The 16,743-nt window shown below is 39.3% G+C and overlaps 1 protein-coding gene across 5 annotated transcripts in view; it reads left to right on the forward strand.

Annotated features, from left to right (window-relative positions):
- The first annotated feature begins 435 nt into the window (after window positions 1–435).
- The window catches only part of WDR11 (WD repeat domain 11), a 42,332-nt gene continuing 26,024 nt past the window's right edge, over window positions 436–16,743 (forward strand). For 2 of the 5 annotated variants that reach the window (XM_035330125.1, XM_035330126.1), the window contains exons 1-9: window positions 439–652; window positions 1,511–1,622; window positions 3,501–3,654; window positions 8,724–8,897; window positions 10,250–10,433; window positions 12,473–12,638; window positions 13,418–13,532; window positions 14,373–14,568; window positions 16,315–16,415. In XM_035330125.1, the coding sequence (XP_035186016.1) occupies window positions 567–652; window positions 1,511–1,622; window positions 3,501–3,654; window positions 8,724–8,897; window positions 10,250–10,433; window positions 12,473–12,638; window positions 13,418–13,532; window positions 14,373–14,568; window positions 16,315–16,415 (1,288 nt within the window). In that variant the 5' untranslated portion in view covers window positions 439–566. Of the gene's footprint in view, window positions 653–1,510; window positions 1,623–3,500; window positions 3,655–8,723; window positions 8,898–10,249; window positions 10,434–12,472; window positions 12,639–13,417; window positions 13,533–14,372; window positions 14,569–16,311; window positions 16,416–16,743 lie in introns of all 5 variants that reach the window. The other 3 variants (XM_035330127.1, XM_035330123.1, XM_035330122.1) reach the window with 3 other exon arrangements.

Here is a 16,743-nt window from a genome sequence, read left to right on the forward strand (position 1 = left end):
ACCTTGTATTTTTATGATTCTATGATTGTATAAGTTTAGAAGCAAATGCACATACATACTTCAATGAGTTGGAGAAAATAGTAGTATGTATGTTTTGATTGTATAGAACCCCTGTAGCTGGACCATTTGGTGCACACACTAGGTGGAATGATCCCGTGTGCTCAACACCTCGATTAAAGAATGCCTTTTTTCTAAAACTCCAAATTGAGTCTTAGAGAGCATCTTTGACTGACTTTTATGGCATCGGTATGACTGAAAGTTTGAGAGGCCGATCCCCACGCACTGCCGAGGGCTCCCCGGGAGGGCCTTTACGGCTGGCTGTGAGGAACGAGGAAGATCTTGCCCCGAGCAAAGGCTCCGACTCGGGGCCAGGTACAGATTCGGGATTTCTGAGAAAACTTTAGAACCGCTGCCTGCCCACCGGCAGCCCCGGAACGGCCGTTCGGCAGCCGCAGGGCGGCGGCGGAGCCGGGCGGGACGGACCGGCGGCGGCAGCGGCGCTTCCTGCGAGCGGGGCCGGGCCGTGCCGGGCAGGGCCGGGGCGCTGTGGGGCTCCGAGGCTCGCCATGCAGCCCTTCACCGTGAACATCAAGCTGGCGGCAAGAACCCTGACGGGAGCCCTCAGCGCGCCGAACAGGGGGGCGGCGGACTGGTACGGGGCGCCGGGACGCGGTTGGGACACGAGGGGGTGGCTGCCAGGTCCCCTCCTTTTCCATCCCGAAGTGCTCGAGGAGAGAGGGTGCTGCCCTGCGGGTGTCGGGGAGAGCACTGCCACGGCCGCGGGAGGAAGGGTGGGTGTGTGCCAGGCCCTCCAGGCAATGCCCTTTGCTTTTGTGGGCGGAGCTCTTGGTGCTGCAACAGCCCTTGGAGGGCTGGTGGCGCCTGCTGGGGCTGTTTCTGGGGTTGAGGCTTCAGGTCCGAAGTCCATGCATGTTTGTATGCATGGCTCGGTGTTTGTGTGCATGGCTCTGAGCGGGAAGTTCGCCCAGCTGCACTAGGAAGCAGTAAGCGAGTGCTGCTGAGTCCTATGGAGACAGCTTCAAATGAATTGGCCTGAATCCAGTCATTTTGGAAAAGTGTGACCTGTCCGTTCTGCAGCTTGCAAAGCAGCTGAACGGTCTTGGAAGGTCTTGGAAGTTTTTAGAAACTTTATCTCCTTTGACTGTTCTTGCTTGCTCACTGTTCTCACCATATCCATGTAAATATCGTTAGAGGCCACGTTAATCGTTCCTCAAGTCAGGCCCCATCATCTGTGTTTTATAGATGGGCACAAATGTGTGCTTTGTGGTTTCATAGGGACTCATCAGCACACGGTTCAGCAGGCAGTGCTGCAATTGCATTTTATAATGCTGTTGAGTTTTATGTTATTAAGTAGTTTTTAGTGTTTGATATTCATGTCTGGTAGCATACATTCAACTTAGAGAAAAAAAAAACAAAACATCCTGCTCTTGATGTTAACAGCTTTTTGTTCTTTTTTTGCTTGTTTGATGATGGTGCGTACTTTTTGTAGGGGCTGGCAAGGTTTGATTGCGTATGGATGCCATTCCCTTGTGCTGGTAGTTGATGCCAATACTGCCCAGACTTTACAGGTTTTGGAAAGACACAAAGCAAATGTTGTCAAGGTGAGAGATGTTTTAAGGTGCATTACTTGATTCTGGTGTATATCTTATTTTTCTAAATGATTTTCAACACTCATATTGCACTCAATTTTCATGTAAAATATGTTGTAAAGTACCCATATTTAACATAATCCCTTTTATGGTGAAATCATACCATGCATGCTAAAATTTGGGGTGAGGTCAATGTTATATTTTTAGGTACATAAAAATATATATTTGAATCTTAGAAAGGGGAGGTTATTTTTCCGTTATCACAGAGCAAAGGTGTGTAGTTGGTAGTAATCACAGAACACACGGCACTCAGTAAATCAATACCTGCCGTGCCTTCTGGCATTATGTTTGGGCAAGCCTGCCCTTAGCCTCAGTTGCCTTCAAGCTATCCTTTAAAATGATCAAGACATCAACACCAACGTCTGTAATCGTGTAAATAAAAGTAAGTGGTATGGAGGCAGCAGCTGTAATGATGATTACGTTTTAAAAATTTGACTTAGGTCCCTGTTTCTGAGCAATGCTGCTACATTTTGAGGTTAGGGTAGAGAGGGAAAATGATTTCTTTTAGCAGAGGATCAGGTCATGTGTGGGGACTTTGTTGGAGCAGAGTGACTGCAATGCTAAAAGAAGGCTCGTGGTGCTAGAGAACAGTAGGAGCTGTGTTTAAGACTCGTGATATAAAGGCCTCATGTTCATTGTTCATAACTTGGTGACAGATCCTCCCTTGGGAACTGATGTTTTCCAAAACTGGTGTTTGCTTCAGAGAAACATATATTTAACTGAGGAAGAAATAGCTGTGTAGATTTCAAATGCTGTGTAATTTTAATATTACATAGCTGCATGCAGGCGCCCTCAAGGATAATTTTATTTTGAGCAGCAGGGAAGCAGGAGTTACAAAACTGCAGGTAAAGGAGACTCTCTGAAGAATTATTCTGTTATTCCTGTAGAAACATGCTTTGGGTTTTTAGCCAGAACTCTGAAAATTGCTAACTGTGCCTGTGTAAAGGTTGTTTAATTTATTCAGCCTAGCTTTTGAGATGCGTACTGGTAAAACCTCTGACAGGGATAGCACAAAGGTGGCTACAGTTATAAATGAATGCAGTTATAAATCATGTTGTAAAGTTAGTGGCACCTAATGATAACTGTATTATTTTTTTTAGTGTCATGGTTTCAATATTTGTGCAAAGAGCTGTGCTTGACCTAACACTTTCTCTGTCAGGTACTGTGACAGCATACAGCTAGCTAGCTGCAACATCATTTTTGTAGTAGATAAATTCTCATTACCTTACTATTAAGGTTTATTATTCTGTTAGTGTCTTCATTCTCCCTTAGGGGTAGAACTTGGCCTTTAAAGCAGGTAGCAAAACAATTCTGTATTGAGTATGTAGGGAAGGAGCCAGTATTATCTAATACACTCTGTGGAGACTTGTAGATGGAGTGTTTCAAATTTCAGGCTACATCTTTTACATATGTATTGCCATCTTCTTGCAAGTCAGTGCAGTTGGCAGTCCCAAACCAGAAAGTGGTATATGAAAATCAGTTTTGGTGACATCCTGAATAGGATGAAGAAGATAGCAGGTGTACTTTCTTCTATATATTTGAGTAGACCTCTAATATTTGTGGTCTGTATTTATGGATTGTTGTAGTTTATCTTCAGGAACAAGAAATAATGATTTATGTAAACTTGAAAGTACCATCCATGCAGACATGCATTACAGTTGTAAGATAACTTAAATTTGTACGACTGATATATGTTTACACTGATGTTATTAACTGTTGTTACCCTTTTTGATGAATTAATTAGTTGTTTATCCATCTGAAGAATATTTTGTATGATGTCTTTGTTATTTATGTTTCCATCTCTTGACTACTTTTCATCTTTATCCTCAGGTTAAATGGGCTAAAGAAAATTACCATCACAATGTTGGCTCTCCATATTCTTTACGTTTAGCTTCTGCTGATGCTACTGGAAAAATAATTGTATGGGATGTGGCAACTGGAACAGCTCGTTGTGAAATACAAGAACATGCAAAACCAATTCAAGGTAATGATAATGTTGTAAGCTATAGAAGATCTATGCTTGCCTGTGCTACATGTAGAAATACCTAGAAGCCTGGTATTGAGATCAATGCTGTCTGAGTTGGGCTGATAAAGAATAGAGAACGGAAAATGTAGCCACTGGCCAGGTATAACACAATTAAGAAGATACGGAAAAGCAATTGTCTTTTTTTTTTCTTGGTCTTTTTGTGTTTGTTTGTTAGTAAGGTGCCATCCATCAGATGCTCCCTTTCATTAGTTAATGTCTTTCACTTCACCAGTGAAGAAGGAGAAGTAGTGGTTAAAACTCACAGCAGGGCATCCAGTTATCTAGGTTTAATTCCTGCTTGCATCGCACATCCATTTTCATCTTTACTGCTGCTTTAATGAGTGCAGTTGTAGTTGAGGATAGTACTGTATTAGAGCTGTTGAGTTCTGATGACTTGGGGTAGGCGCTTTTCTGTGTATAGGAACTTCTCATAACAGAGCTGTCCAGGAGCTGGTTTGAGTACTGGAAGTTAGAAAGCCATGCTGCTGTGGCTGGACTGCTCTCATTACCTGAGCTGCTGATGTGAGGGGACTGCTTCCAGCATCAGGTGAGCTCTTTGAGTTATCTGGAACGGATAACTCTGCGAGTACAGCAGCATCTGTGTGCTCTGCTGCACGTTCCAGACTTCTGTTTATTGCCACTGCTGCCCACACTAGCAATATACTTCCATGTTATTTCTGAAGTAAAATTTAGAATGCTTTGTTTGTTGCTAAAGAGACTACCACAAGGGATTTCTAAAAATTATTTATTTAAAAACTTGTGATGATGCTTGTGTTACACCTGCTTTTTATCTTGATTTGTGTTATTGGAAAACCCACTTAGTTTGTTTTTTTGTTATACTTCTGTTTCTGTGAAGCCCATGAGAGTACATACAGTGCTCTGTAAGTCTGGTAGTGAGACACTGAATGTTTATTCTCTCCACTGCAGTTAATTTTTTTCTGTTATTTCTTCTTTTTTGTGTTACAACTTGCATTTTATTTATCAGTGATGCCAATTCACTGAATGTTTGGTGTGGTTTTGACCATGCAGTACTGGAAAGAACAGCATTAGAGCTGAATTTGAGTAGCCTCCTAACACAAAGGAAAGGAAAACAGCTTTGTGATGAAATTTGCAGATGCTTACATAGTTGAAGTTGAGAATATTAATAGATCCAGAGGAAAATTCACAACATCTGTAAACAATACACGAAATAATCCAGTACATGTAATTTCTTTTGTTAACAAGAGATTCTAACCCTTGGAGATCTGAAGAAAAATGGGTTGAGGCAGGATTGTATGGGGCAGCCTTTCTCTCTGGCAAGCCAAATGGCCTGGGGGAGCCAGCCCCAGAAAAGGGGTCCTCAGCCCCCCCAGCCCTCCTCCTTCCTCCATGTGAGGGCATCTTCCAGGCCTCTCCCAACACAGCCGCCTTTGGGCCACTCATGTTGGGCATCACAGAGGCTTGCTGAGGTCACAGTGGCCACCGCTGCCCCGCCTTTGCCCCAGACCCTATAAAACAGGACTCCTGCCGCTGGCCCGCCACTTGCTCAGCTACTCGGTCCTCTGAGAGCCAGCAGCAGGTGGAAGGCTAGAGAAAGGAGCAAGGCGAGCAGCAGCCCTCCTCGGTGTGAGGACAGCGAAGCGGTCTGAGGAAGCACCGAGGATGGCAGCTAATGAGAGGACAGAGGGACAGCACCTCCGGCACAAAAAACACCAGTGCCTGGGGGACGTCTGGTGCCCGGCCCAAAGACACATATAATCGATATCATTGGCACCACAGTGATGCAGGGAACAGGCCGGCCCCTCAGACATACAGCAGCAGGGGGCCTGGGCCTAACCAGTGGTGCAGTGGTGGTGTGAAGCGACGGCAGGAGTGTGAAGTGGAGAGCCGTGGGGAGCAGAGGTGTGCCCGTCGGCCAGAACGCAGCGTGGGATTCAGCCGTGGCCATAAAAGAGATGGCAGCATTGAACCCAGGCATGGAAATCAAGCAAAGAGTGGCATGGGACCAAGCCATGGAACTGGGCGACCCCCTGGTTCGGCACCCTGGCTGAAGAACATACCTGATGGGAGGCATCCCGTGTGGGCAGTCCCAGGCAGGGACTGGCTTGTCCTCCTGCCTAACACCGTGGAGCCCATGGAGGTGGATCCACACGAAGAGGCGGAGGAATCCATGGAAGTGGATCCACCTCAGCCACATCAGACCTGGGACTACCCCGGCAGGTCTTTGCTCCGTGCTGTCAGAGAACTCCAACAGATATGCAGCAGGGCCCGGCGAGCTCCCTGCTCATTGTCGCTCAGGCACCATCCCACGCATTAGCTTGGAGCCACCAAACACCCGGCAATAAAGAACTCTTGCCGATTCTCAGGGGTTGTGTGAGTGTTTCTTTCCCATCCCCCAGCCCTTGTGGTTGCATCCCTTCTGCACAGAGCCTCGAGGAAGAGCACAAGAGAGGACCCGGCTTCCTTCGGGCTGCTGCGCTGGGGGGACAGGAGGAGTCCCCGAGGGCCACCATGCGCCTTTAACATGTGAAAATAGACTGAGGGGTGAAAATAGTAGTGTGTAAGCTACTACTAAGTGGCAAATTTCTTAAATTAGGAGTGAGTTTCTCTAGCTGAGTAATTGGTAATGACAGACATGGAGAAGGTTGAGGTACTCAGCAACTTCTTTGCCTCCATCTGCACTGGTAGACGAGCTCCCCAAGTCTTTCATTTCCCTGAACCCATAGATGGAGGCTGGGGGATCAAAGTTCCACGCACTGTGAGTGAAGAGCACATTCAAGACCACCCGATGAATCTAAACAGGTACCAGTCTGTGGGACCTGATGACACAAATCCCAGGGTCCTGAAGGAACTCTGGCTGATGGAGTTGCCAAGCTTCTCTCCATCATAGCTGAAAAGTCCTGGCAGTCTGCTGATGTCCGTGATGAGTGGAAAAGTAGAAACATCATGCCTCTACTTTTCAACAATTAAAACAAAGAATTAGACAAAGAGCACTACTCGTAATTAGTTAAAACAGTTAAAACAATTAGGACACGTTCCTTCTTAGAAAGAGCAGTCAGGCATTGGGACAGGTTGCCCAGGGAAGTGGTGGAGTCACCATCCCTGGGGGTGTTCAAGGAAAGGTTGGATGTGGTGCTTAGGGACACGGTTTAGCGGGTGACATTGGTTGTAGGGGAATGGTTGGACCAGATGATCTTGAAGGTCTTTTCCGACCTTAATTTTTCTATGATTCTATGCCATTTGAAGATTTTTCCAGGTTTGCAGGCCCAGTGAAAGCTTTTCAATCTGCTGTTCTATTGGGTGACAGATAAGGTAATATGCAACAGAATTAAAGTTCTTTTCTTTCATCAGTCCCTGGTTTAATTTAGCAATAGCTTCTAACGAAAGCAGTTTCTTTTGCTTTCCATCTGTTTCTGAAGCCTCTGGCTATTTTTTTTTTACAGGCGTGTAGAAAATGGTGCAAATAGAGAGGAAGCACCAAGGTGATCTGATGGTGCTCTCTGTGTTATCTGCAAGAACGTGGCAGGGTAACAGCTGGACTTTCACTGTTTCAATAAAAAGAAAATCAGTGCTTCAGTGTAAGGCACTTGTCTTTATTTGATCCAGAGTACATTCACCTGGGAAGCAGTTAACCATTTCTTTACTTGTAGTGTAACTGATTAGGACACAAATGGATTTATTTTTATTTTTTAATTTTTGTTCTGAGACCCGTTGAGAAACACTTATCGGCTCTCAAAAAAAAAAAAAGGGTGAATTGTTAAAACAGGAGAATGACTTAGGAAGGATTTTTTTTTTTTTTCCAACATCTTAATATATATGGATATGCTGTAGAGACACTGTGACTTGTTGAGGCCATGCAGTGGTAGGAGCTGGACTCGGGGGGGACACTTCATTGCCTGTCTGGCCTGTGTAGCACGTATGTAGCTCTAACACAGTTCTTTTCAAGTAACAGAGGTAGCTCTGTGTTCTTCTTGTCTCAGTCGTAGAGTTTCCTTTTCATCTTACTGTAAGTTTGATTTCTTTTTTTTTGTAGAGATTTATAAATTTACCAAAAAGTGGAGACTGGTGTGTGGCCTTCATTTTAGTTTAACAGACAGTTCCGCTTTTCTCTCCCCTCTTCTTCCTGCTTTATTTTTGCTTGATTAGAACAAATTTACCAAGGCGATCAAGTAACAGGAACTTACTCCAAATAAATCTTAATGGGAATTTAAAAAGGAAAAAAGGTTGGGGCAAACAGGGGTACAGAAGTATTCAGAGAACACCTGAGCACCCCCCTCTGTGGATTTATTGCTCACCCGCTTCTTTTCTTGTTAAGCATATATAGACTATTAACAAAATAGGTATAAAAGTGCTAAGGTAAAGCACTACTTTTAGGGTAACAGACCCATCCCATCTCCAAATGCAAAAGGCCTTAATTGTTCCAGTACAGCTTTACCAGTATAGTCACTTCTGGTTCGTCTGGCTGATATATCTAAGATAGAAAACAGAGGGGTTTTTTGCTCATTTACCTTGAATGTTTAAATGATGCTGAGTTGTGGTTGTTGGCAGCCATGCCTCTTCAGATTCACCCTGAGGGTGTATTTGTATTCTTGACTGTGTAGTACAGTCGGTTTCATTTTGCTCCTGAACTCAAGACTCTTGCTAAAAAGTATTTGAAGTAGAGAAACCATTCATTTCCATCTCACGTACTGAAACCACCCCTCTGTTAAGTTGGAATGGTGTATGATTCTTTTCATTACGACTGATGTGGTTCTGTACAACAGTTTTTTCAGATCGGAATTTGCTGGCTGAAAACAACTGACATCCTTCAGATAGGATGTGGGTGCTGTGCGTGTGTGTGGACATGTATAACCCATTGCATTGCTACTTGTTAAAAATGTAAATTGAGACCATAAAATGAATTTATTTTTTAGAGTTGTGAAATAGAAGTACCTTGTTACTAACAAGTTGCTAGTCATTTCTTTAAAGACAAAGTGTTACAGAAGAAGAATAGTTTTAAAATAGTTGTGAAAATTCATTTCAGTGTTTACTTTTCCTTCTTTTGACAGACATGCAGTGGTTGTGGAATCAGGATGCTTCTAGAGATTTACTACTTGCAGTTCATCCGCCTAACTATATTGTACTGTGGAATGCAGACACAGGCACCAAACTTTGGAAGAAAAGTTATGCAGAAAATATCCTGTCTTTTTCATTTGACCCCTTTGATCCGTCACACCTAGCTTGTAAGTTTAAGTATAAAATAGTAAGAAAGGGCAATTTTAGTTTACCAAACTAAAACTAGTTTAGTTGGAACTAGCAAAAAAAAAAAAAACACCAAAAATTCTGTATGATGGTATCAAGAATCACAGATAGTTGTGTTACTGTACCATTAGTTAAAATTGGAGAGGAGCTATAATGGAAGGAAAAAAAGGCATGCTCTAAGAAATATGACCACGAGTTTTCAGGTGTGACCTGAGTATGTGTGACCAGGAAAAACATTAGACTTAAACTAGAGGATGCGACACTAAAGTAATCAATTAGTGAGATTTATGTTATTAATGCCAGGAAGAAGTTTCAAAACAAAGATGGGAGTCTTCAGCCAATATAGAATTTGTCTGAAAAATGATGTCATTCGGGTGGGGAGGGGAGAAGAGCCAACGAACAGAGAATACAACTTAAAGATCTGAAAAGATATATTTGTAACTTCATAAAGAAGATGGAAAACATGGAGACGGGAGCTGAGAGAAGCTGGATACAGAGAACCTTTTTAAAGTGACATAAAAAGCTATAAAATAATTGGTTGCTGAGAGTGAATCCAATGAGATGAGAATGGACCCAGATAAATGGCATCTTCAACAGAAAGGTTTTTGTTGACGGATGAATGTGAGCATCGATTTTCGAAAATTCAAATGTTAAGGGTGGTGTAATGCACACATTCACATTTTAGCAGAAAGAAACTATGATAAATAAGTGTCACTGTTTTTTCACTTACCTTCATCACTCCCAATCTGCAGAGGACAAGCTGCAGTTTCCAGTATTTGTAGGTTTTATTATTGTTATTTTTTGCCATACCATTCAACCTAGAAAAAGAGCTTTTTGGTATAGATGTGTAGTAAAATCTTAGCTATATGTTTACAGCTCAGCTGAGTCCTCATGCTGCCACATAAATAATGTGCTAACAATTCTTTGAGCAATGCACTTCATGAGAACAAAAAATGGTTATATAGCCAATGGGGGCAACTCTGCTATTTACATTATGAACCTTCCTGAAAAATAGTTTATGACAGAATAACTGTACCGAACAAATAGGAAGCGACAACCCAGACATTTCTACTGATAACCTCCCTTTTTTTTTTTAATTTTTATTTTTTATTACAGACTTAATTTTGAAATAATTGCATGGATTTTCATTAATAATAGTTGACCATCTTCTGCTCTTTTCAGTAGGAGGTGCTTGTAAAATAGAGTTATGAATTTTCCATCTTAATGTTTTAACAATGCTATTATGATTTCTCCTCACCAAAATTTCGTTAAAATAAAACACCTCAACAAAATTGCAGATCTAATTTTGTAAAATTTGTTTTTCTTGGTACAGTGCTCACAAGTGAAGGAATAGTGTTCATCTCCGACTTCTCTCCTTCGAAAGCTCCTGCCAGCTCAGGGAAAAAGGTTTACATTTCTAGTCCCCATTCCAGTCCTTCTCATAAGTTGGCTGCTACTACAGGGGCCAAAAAGGCCCTCGATAAAGTGAAAATCTTAATCAGTAATGAAAAACCAAGGTAGGTTGCAAATATTTCTTCCCAGGTAGTTTTTTATACCTCTGTATTATATAGATATAATTAGATTATTACTAGATTAAATACTATAGGATAATATTAAAAAAAATATTTAAGGAGTAGTCAGACTGAGAATAGCAATTTCTATTCTTTGTCTTCATGGCCCTGAAACTAAGGTGCATTGAAAACATTTGTAAAATGTGAGGAAAGTCTGTTTGGCTTCTAGTAATTGCATGCTGTAACCTTTGTTTCTTAGTCGATGTACCTTAGTTTCATTCAGTTGATGTACCCTTTCAAGAAACAGTTCTTCATTTTATTTGCAGCTTGCATTAAAAAAAACAAAACTGTACTCTGGGTACCTATATTATATTTTCGTGCAGGTGTAAATTCAGAAACATCTTTCTTGGGGGAGGGATGGATAAAAGATGAAAATAGGATAATATAATTCATTTTAATTGTGGAATGAGAAAGAATATAATAAAATAAAATTTCTTCAAGTACTAATACCTGTGAAGAGCTCTTACCCCAAAGTAGTTTGTAATAGTGCCATAACAGGCATTTTTAAAACTAAGTGTATAAATAAAATTAGAATTTGTACATACATATTTATGTGGTTTTTGACCTTTTAAAACCAAAGATGTTGCATTTTAAGATTTTTTTTCAGAACTTCTTGACCTTTTTTTTTTTTTTTTGTGGTGCAATTACTTTTTCCTTTCCCATTTTTCATTTATGTAGTAATAGTGACTAGAACCAACTAATCAGAGTGCATTGTCGGTTAGCACTTGACACAAAACTTAGTGCAGATTTGAAATGTTTTAATAAACTGTTTTAATAAACTGCTTATATTGCAAAATGAGGAGAAGACTTAAAGATATGTTATTTGGTAATCATTTAAGGTATTAAGATTTTTATATTACGTTAAAGGTAATTTTGTTTTCTGTGATGCCTGATGACACCAGATAGAGCACCAAATTTTCAGATATTGGGACAGTACGTATGCTGCTGCAACCTTTTTGTATGCTCTGTAATAACAGTATATCAACAAAGATGCCATTTTTTTGTATTCTTCCAATTACATTTTAAGCTGTATATGAATATTGCCAAGGATATGACAGTCATTTCTTTTATCTCTTACTTTCTCTCTGGAACACCACAAAAGACCAAAATGGGAAAAAAAAGGAAGAAAAATTGTAGCAGCAGTAATTTATCTGGTTTTATATTAATTTATGGAAACATTGAGGAAAGAGGAGCAGGAAATTGTCAGGAAAGTGATTACAAACAGAAGGTGATTTATAGTCCTGGAGAAAGGAATGAGAAGCAAGAACCATGTAAGGGGGATTTAGTGTATGGCAGAATGAGATTAAAAACAGACAAACAAAACCCCTTGAAAAAGATGATACGTTAAATCAGTTGAGTTTCTGAACTGAACGCAGTACAAGGATTATTTTCTTCAATGTGATTTACAAACAGTTCACTGCATTATGTGTACCTAATGAACCTCTTTACCCTGCAGTCTATCACCTATTGATCAACAAAATAATGAACATTCCTGTTCTTTACTACTTTCTGAGTTTGAAAACTGGTGTTTTTGATAAGCCAGTTCAGTTCATTTCAAAATAAAGTAATACACATAGTACAAATTTGAAGGAAGCGGTATGCTTTAAGGTAACTTTCCATGAATGTCATGGCAGCTAGCACAGTTCATAATTGAATTGCTTTCTGTTTTCATTGTGTAAGAACTATACTTATACAATTTGACTCACTCATTATTTTAAAAATTACTCTATAATCTTATTTGGACAAAAGGCAACAGTGTGTGTCCTTTGAAGGTTGGTGATGCTGTTCTGTTCATTGCTGAACCAATTAAATAGAATCCTATAGTTTCCCAGTGATCAAAACGTGGGATGCTTGAAAAAATGCACCTCCAGGAGCATTTGCACTGCTAATTTTATTTTGAATTTCAAATATTTGTTGATACTAAACTTAATTAAAGTTGTTCTCCTTTTCTGGGCCGCTTACAATTTATTTTTGACATTTTGCAGTGCTGAATCTGTAACGCTCAATGACTGCCTTCAGTTGTCATACTTGCCTTCCAAAAGAAACTACATGCTATTACTGTATCCCAGAGAAATTCTGATTCTTGACTTGGAAGTGAATCAGACAGTGGGTGTGATTGCCATTGAAAGAACAGGTGTGCCTTTCCTACAGGTAATGAAAATTTGATAGGTGTCTGTCATTGCAATGATTTATTACGATCATTTACAAGTACATGACCCACGGGTAGTTGTGTTTTGATGAATACTAAAAGATGAAAAGAAGTTAACTCACCAGGAGAAATGTCTTCTGAAGAAAGCACTGTTTAATTTAGTTTTCTGAATTCCGCTGCAAACCCACTTCATTTCATGGTGTTACAGAAGTTGCCAGTGTGGAAATAGTGCTGTGGAGAAAGGACATTTCATTTTCTTCTGGTTAAGCTGTTTAAGCTAGGGACTCGATAAGCTGATTCACTAGTTTAATTTCAGTTACCCAATAATAAAGGTATTCTGGTTTATAAAAAAAAAAAAAAATACTGTTTTGACAACCTCATTAAATTCTTTGATTTCCATGCATGGTTGTGTCTTAGGTGGGATTTGAGTGATATGGTTTCCAAGATTATTAAGGGCCATGCTTTCTTCCGCAATAAGCTATAGTATATTTTTACACTTTGATTAAGATCTGGAAAGTAGTCTTTAATAATGAGTTAAAATATAACAATTTATCAATCATAAAAATAGATGATATGCAGCTCTTGCCTGTTTTTTCTTTCTTTCTTTTTCCTGTCACTTATTCTTGACTTCGCTTTAGTAGCTACAGAAATTCATTTAAGTGTTGCCTTAATGGTAAATTTTCTGTGATTGTCTTGAATACATCATGAATATTATTAAATTACAAGCTTATTTAGCAAAGAGTAAAATTTTGATAACATAATATGGTATCTGTTTGCCTAGGTAATTCCGTGTTTTCAGCGTGATGGGCTATTTTGCCTACATGAAAATGGTTGTATAACTTTAAGAGTTCGCAGACCTAACTGCAGTATAACTGGAACTCCCAATGAAGAGCCAGGTAAATTTTGTGCCAGTAACGGCCAGAAATTAAATTTGAGGCATTTTAGTTAATACTTCAGCACCAATGTCAACCATCATGCCTTATACAGGAGGGTTAATTACAACCCTTCCAGTGTTTTTTCTCCTAAGTAAATACATTAAATTTATACTGGGTTCTGCCAAAAAAAATGTTTTTGATTCCCCTGATACCTAATGCAAAATAAGATATATCCTGAAAATCCACAGATTTTTGGAAGTCATTTGGAATTCTTCAGTTGGAAGAATTGATTTTAGATCTAAGATGTGGGTTTAAATTTACATTAAATTCTAAATTATTAAACCTTTGTTTCTTTTATGAAATATAACTAATTGAATTTTAATATAATGAAGGAGACAGGAAGAAAGAAGGTAAAACACAATTACGTACAACTAAATAAGTGACATTTGTGGTTAATTTCTTCTTTATGATTTTGTTAGTTTGTTAATTTTTAGTGAGCTACAGCATTACTTACTTCCAGTTTTACCAATAAACAAAATGAGATTTCAGTTGTGGAGAAGAGATGTGCTTTCTGTGCAGATATAAAACAGTATATTTTTTTTAACATTTTTGCAAGATTGAAGCAGAGTAAGCCACTTCTAAGACAAAGTTACACCTTGAGGAAGTTTTCAGGATCACGTGTTTTGTACAGCATAATCAACAATGTGTAGTCTCTGGTTATGTTTTGCTTATTGTGGTGCAGGAAGCATGTAGATTTGAACCAAAGAGCTCTGTCACTCTACAGTCTTACCTCTGCTGAAAGATCACATCGCATGTTTTCTGTTTTAATTGTTGGTCATTTGTGGCACATTGATGTTACAGATCCGGACCCAGTTCAGGAGCTGACTTATGATTTAAGAAGTCAGTGTGATGCAATTAGGGTCACAAAAACAGTTCGGCCTTTCAGTATGGTGTGTTGCCCTGTGAATGAGAATTCGGCAGCTCTCATTGTCAGCGATGGCAGGGTAATGATCTGGGAATTAAAATCCAGTATTTCTGGCAGAAATCTGCGTAACAGGTAATGGGATTTATTTTTCTTTTCTGTTACATTTACAAATGACACTTAATTATATTCTGAAAGTAATGGTATTGTGCTTCTGTGCATGATGTGCTATACACGTGTATGAATGAGGGGAAGAGGTGTTTGAAATAAGGAAACAAAAGATAAGAATGAATATCACATTATTTTGGAGGAACATTTTCTCATTTGGCTTTCTGCAGACTATATAATTTTCCTCAGAAATGAATCCCTCAGTTTCAATCACATGAAAGGACTATGAAATTAGTCCGGAAAGATTATTTTCTTAGCAGGAAGAAGGTTTTTACCTAGATTTGTGTGAATTTTGACACAAAGCAATATGAGTGCATAGTAGGTGTCTTGAATATGCCTGTGTAAACAATGGACAGTTTTATATGCCAAGTCTTTACAGTTTTAAATTTTGAACAGTCTCTAAAAATGCTGCATGGAGTAGTATATTTCTTTGAACATGGAGTGCATTGAAGTTATCCTGCTGCAGTAAAGCTTTAATGTACTATTGGGTAATATAAATAACTTACCGTCATTAAAAAAAAAAATACAAAAATCTTAATATACTATTAAATGCCACAAATACCAGTTTTTCAACATGGATTTTTTTTTTTTGCTCAGTGTTTTAACATTTTTATTCTTGTTGTTCCCCCAAATACTGTTAGATGGATTCCTTGTGATGCATAGCCAATAGAGCTGTTTAGGATCTATATGTTGCTCAGTTTTACTTCTTGGATACCTAGGCTCATTTCTAAAACATTGATTTTTGTCATGATTATATAACGAGGAAAAATTTAATAATACTGTAAGAACCACTGAGCCTAGAAGAATCTGGATATGGTTGGATTGTACTGAAAAGTAAACCATATTTCTAGTTGGCAGGGAGTCTTTAATGGGTTTTTAAGGAGTCTTCCTGTAGTAGCTCATGATTTTGCTGGGTTTGATGGTCTTAATTAAAATTTGAAGTCAAAGTCTGTTAAACTGGGATTTTGAAGGAAAATGCTTTGTACACACCTTAAACTGAATTTTTGTGTACAGCTGTCTGCAGTCAGTAGTCTTTGGTCTTTGCTTATCATGGGGACCTGTCCACAGCCCAGCTGGATATAATTCATCAAGGTTGCAGGGCCTGTTTGAATCAGCTATGGATTGTACTGGAACGCTGTCACACCTCTTGGGGAAAATAACTCAAAAAAAAAATGATGCATAATAGATATCTCATGAGACTATTAGCATAGATAATGTTTCTTTTGTAGCCTTGTATATAAAAAGACAGTTGCTTCCTATGTTCAGGTGAAAAGCTTTGCTTCAGCTCTAGGAATTGTTAACTGGAACCCATGTAAGATTTTTTTTCTGAGCAAATGTTTGGCAATCTGTTCTTAAATGTCAAAATATTAACGAATGTTTCCTAGCCGTATTCCTGAACGTAGCTCTGAATATTAACAATGTATTGAAAAGCCTCCTTGTAAAGCTTAGGTACACTTAAGAACAAGGAATACATCTGTCTGTTTTTCTCTTACAAATATCTGTGTAGGGAAAATTAAACTTACTTAAAAATATGTACATCTTTGTGTGTATTATCTCCTGGTAAACGTTGGGAATAATACTGTCAAAATATTCTGCAAGTAATAAGCAGTAGATACACTGAACGAGCAACTTGGGAAAAAGCTAAACGAAGGGCTTGAGTAAGCAGGTCATCCAATTTGCTTTAGGAACTTGTTTTCATTTCTTTTACAGCAGTACAAGTGCATCACCTTTGTATTCTCCAGTCTCCTTCTGTGGAATTCCTGTAGGAGCATTCCAAAATAAACTTCCTGACCTCTCACTAGACAACATGATAGGTAAGAATATCCTCCCAGTAATTACTGCTACTGGTTTTTAGGCCTTTTGAATCTTTGTACTTTTCAGCTTACTTAAGATTCCATATGTTAAAATTATTTTCTATGCAAGTTAAATTGTAATTCTGAAAGAAAGAAAGACAGTTCTCGTTTGCTAAAGAAAATATTAGATTAATAATTTCTAGGCTTTTATATTGAAAGCCAACATTCAAAAAAACAGCCCAAAAGAAGAAAGACAAAGACCCTTGAATTCTGGGAGAAGATTGAAATGATTTCACTTTTTCTTGGGGGGGGGGGGGGGGGGGGGGGGGGGGGGGGGGGGGGGGGGGGG

The sequence above is a fragment of the Oxyura jamaicensis genome, chromosome 6 (genome assembly GCF_011077185.1).
Source record: "Oxyura jamaicensis isolate SHBP4307 breed ruddy duck chromosome 6, BPBGC_Ojam_1.0, whole genome shotgun sequence".
Classification (NCBI taxonomy): domain Eukaryota; kingdom Metazoa; phylum Chordata; class Aves; order Anseriformes; family Anatidae; genus Oxyura; species Oxyura jamaicensis.